General features: G+C 38.5%; 1 gene segment (V, D, J or C); it reads right to left on the bottom strand.

The window, feature by feature from the left end:
* Positions 1-477: 477 nt before the first annotated feature.
* LOC110204380 (immunoglobulin heavy variable 3-66-like) lies at positions 478-1,077 on the bottom strand. The segment is given in 2 exon segments: positions 478-881; positions 960-1,077. Coding segments are annotated over 2 exon segments (435 nt in total).
* Positions 1,078-2,979: the final 1,902 nt, after the last annotated feature.

Genomic DNA, 2,979 nt, shown 5'->3' with positions numbered 1-2,979 from the left:
AAGAATAAGGTAGAATAAGACAGGAAGGAGCCATGCTACAAAAGGATTTAAAAGCCAAATCAGAACTTATGTTTTATTCTGGATTCACCAGAACTTGGGAAAAACTGTCAGATCTATGTTTCAGGAAGGTGATATTAATAGCTGAGTTTCCTGTGAACTGGAGTGAAGAGAGTACTAAGGCTGGGAGAACAAATCAAGCTAGCATAATAGTCCAGGTATGAGTTGGTAAAGGCCTACCTCAGGGTGGTTGCAGCACCTGAGGAGAGAAGGTAGAGTACAGTAGATTTCTGATAAAAGTAGAATGGACAATACATAACTACCAATTGATTATGGGGTACAGGTGGGACTGAGAGTGAGGCATTAAGAATGATAGCTAGCTACTGGAAAAGTTGCTTTCTCCTGGGACAGAAGAAAAAACACCACAAGCCATAAATAGAAATTCACTATACCTGTTCCTGGATATAGGCATCTTTTACTTTCTGCATCATGAGCTCAGTCCACTTCTTGCCTCACTGACACTTCCCCTCCTGGCAGGGGAAGTTTTTTATCAGGTCTCACATTCCTTTTCCTCACTGTGTCTCTTGCACAGTAATACACAGCTGTGTCCTCAGTCTCAAGGGAAGTCATTTGTAGATATAACATGCTGTTGCCATTATCTCTGGAGATGGTGAATCGGCCTTTCACAGAGTCTGCATAGTATGCATTACTACTAGTATAAATGGTTGCAACCCACTCCAGTCCCTTTCCTGAAGCCTGGCGGACCCAGCTCATGTCGTAGCTGCTGAAAGTAAATCCTGACCCTTTGCAGGAGAGACTCAGAGATCCCCCAGGCTGTATTACATCTCCCCCAGACTCCACCAGCTCCACATCACACTGGACACCTGCAACACAGAGACATTACATTAAAGTCAAGTCACATGAAGTCACTTCACATTGTCCCTTCCTCTCCATAAAACTACCTTGGAAAATGGTCAGAAGGAAAATCCAGTTCAGCCTAAATTTCATGGTGAGTTTCCAGGTTAGTCCTCTGCAGGGAAGGGCACAGAGCACTTGAGTTTGTCTCCCACAGGAGGTACAGGTACAGTTTTGGGGCTGCTTTTCACCCCAGTAGGGAGGGACCCAATTTGCATGTCTTGCTCTATTCAAAAAGAAGAACACCTTCTTCCTCCAGGGAGAAGTTCTTTCCTGAACTTCGGATAGTTCTCTTAGAACTAGTTCCAAAGGACTGGGGAATGTTGTTGACACTGAGACTCTCAGAACTGATGGTTTTGACTCAGTGTCAATGACCCACATTACTTAGATAACTATAAACAGTTGGATGACATGCAGTAGGCTTTTCTCCTAATAATTTCTAATTGATCTTAGGCCCATTTCTGAATGTCAAACCTCCTCAAACATCTTCCATTTCCAATGACCAACACACTGAATCTCTTTTGAATCAGTTTATTCTCAGGTCTCTTTTCCTGGTCCTTGGCACTCTACTGCTTCCTAACTCAACTTTTCATCTCCTTTTTCCTAGATTACATTTCACCTAAATTATTTACCCATAGTTTCAGTTATACTCACTCATTGCCTTGATAGGAATAGCTCATATACCTTTTTTCAATCTTTTAGGTGGAGAAATTGAGTTATGAAAGTCACAATTCACAATAAGAGATTTGCAAGTCTCCTCCAACAAACACCTTGTTCTCAGAGAGTCATAGCCTATTTAATGGGAGAGAGAAACTGTTATCGTCTGTGACATTGACCTAATATTCTGATTTATGGAGCAAGTATGGCTAAGATTTCTGTGAGATGATCCTCAAAGTTCAAGTACCATTCTCATCACCCAGAAGATATAGCTCTGCTGCCACCTGCTGAATGTTTAATTGTATACACAGAAAGTTTCCATTCTCACTTCCACATTCTTTTTTTTGAAGGAATATTTATAATTTCAGGGCCCTTATACTTTTAGAGTTCTATATCTAGAATATTTCCAAGATCATCTTTCTTTTTTTCAAGGATCAACTCAGTGGGGGGGGGAAAGAATAAAAAGCCAACAATCCCTCTCTTAATCACCATTATATCTATGGAGTCTTCATCATAAAGCATGGAGTCTGAGCCATGTTTATTTGGTTTCTTTCCCTGTTACTGTTATTACATTTTAGGTGGCTCCTTCTTACTCTGTTATTTACCAAATTAAGGATAATTTATAATACAACAGACTGTGAACAGAGTTCAATGACTATAGAAGAGAAAAGCATAGATTGGTACCTTCAATTGAGTCCATAAGTCAGTGTTTAAGACATGCTAGTATAAGGGTCTTAGATTTTTAAACTTTTCCCATTTCAGACATAAAATGATCACCCTATGTGTCCTATTCACAGATAGTAAAGGTTGCAAAACTTGGGAGTGTCTCATTCACTCTTTGTAAAGCAAATTTAAATAAAGCTTAATATTTTTAACTCCTTAGTTAACATGACACTTTTGATCAACCTGAGAGTATTTAGTGTTCTTGCTTATATGATGAAGGCAACTGATGCCATGCAAGCAAAGTCTAGATTAGCCAAGCCCCTTGATTGATATAAAAAAAAACAACTAGCAGCCTATTTTAAATAGAGTGAGAATCAGCTCTGCTGTCAGAAGTTGAGCTAAGGAGAAAAGCAGCCCCAGGGAATCCAACAGTAAGAACTGGCCAGCAAAGATACTGTTCCCAGAAAAAGTAACATTTTCACTATTACAAATACCCAGATTAACTACAAAAGGCATGTAAAAGAAGACACTATCTGCATAAAGAGAAAGAATGATAAATATATTATAAAATGATTTTACAAATATACATATTTGTGTCTAATACTCTCTAGGTGGGGGAAAGAAAAAAATATTTACATGATAACTTTTTAAAAGTTCATTTAAACTTACTTAAAGAATAGCATGGTGTGCATAATAGATTTTCAGTTTCATGCAATCATTTTTTATATAGTATGGAAATGGTTCTTT

The sequence above is a fragment of the Phascolarctos cinereus genome, unplaced genomic scaffold, assembly GCF_003287225.1.
Source record: "Phascolarctos cinereus isolate Bilbo 61053 unplaced genomic scaffold, phaCin_HiC Scaffold_326;HRSCAF=926, whole genome shotgun sequence".
Taxonomy (NCBI): domain Eukaryota; kingdom Metazoa; phylum Chordata; class Mammalia; order Diprotodontia; family Phascolarctidae; genus Phascolarctos; species Phascolarctos cinereus.
This window is presented reverse-complemented; position numbering and strand designations above follow the sequence as displayed.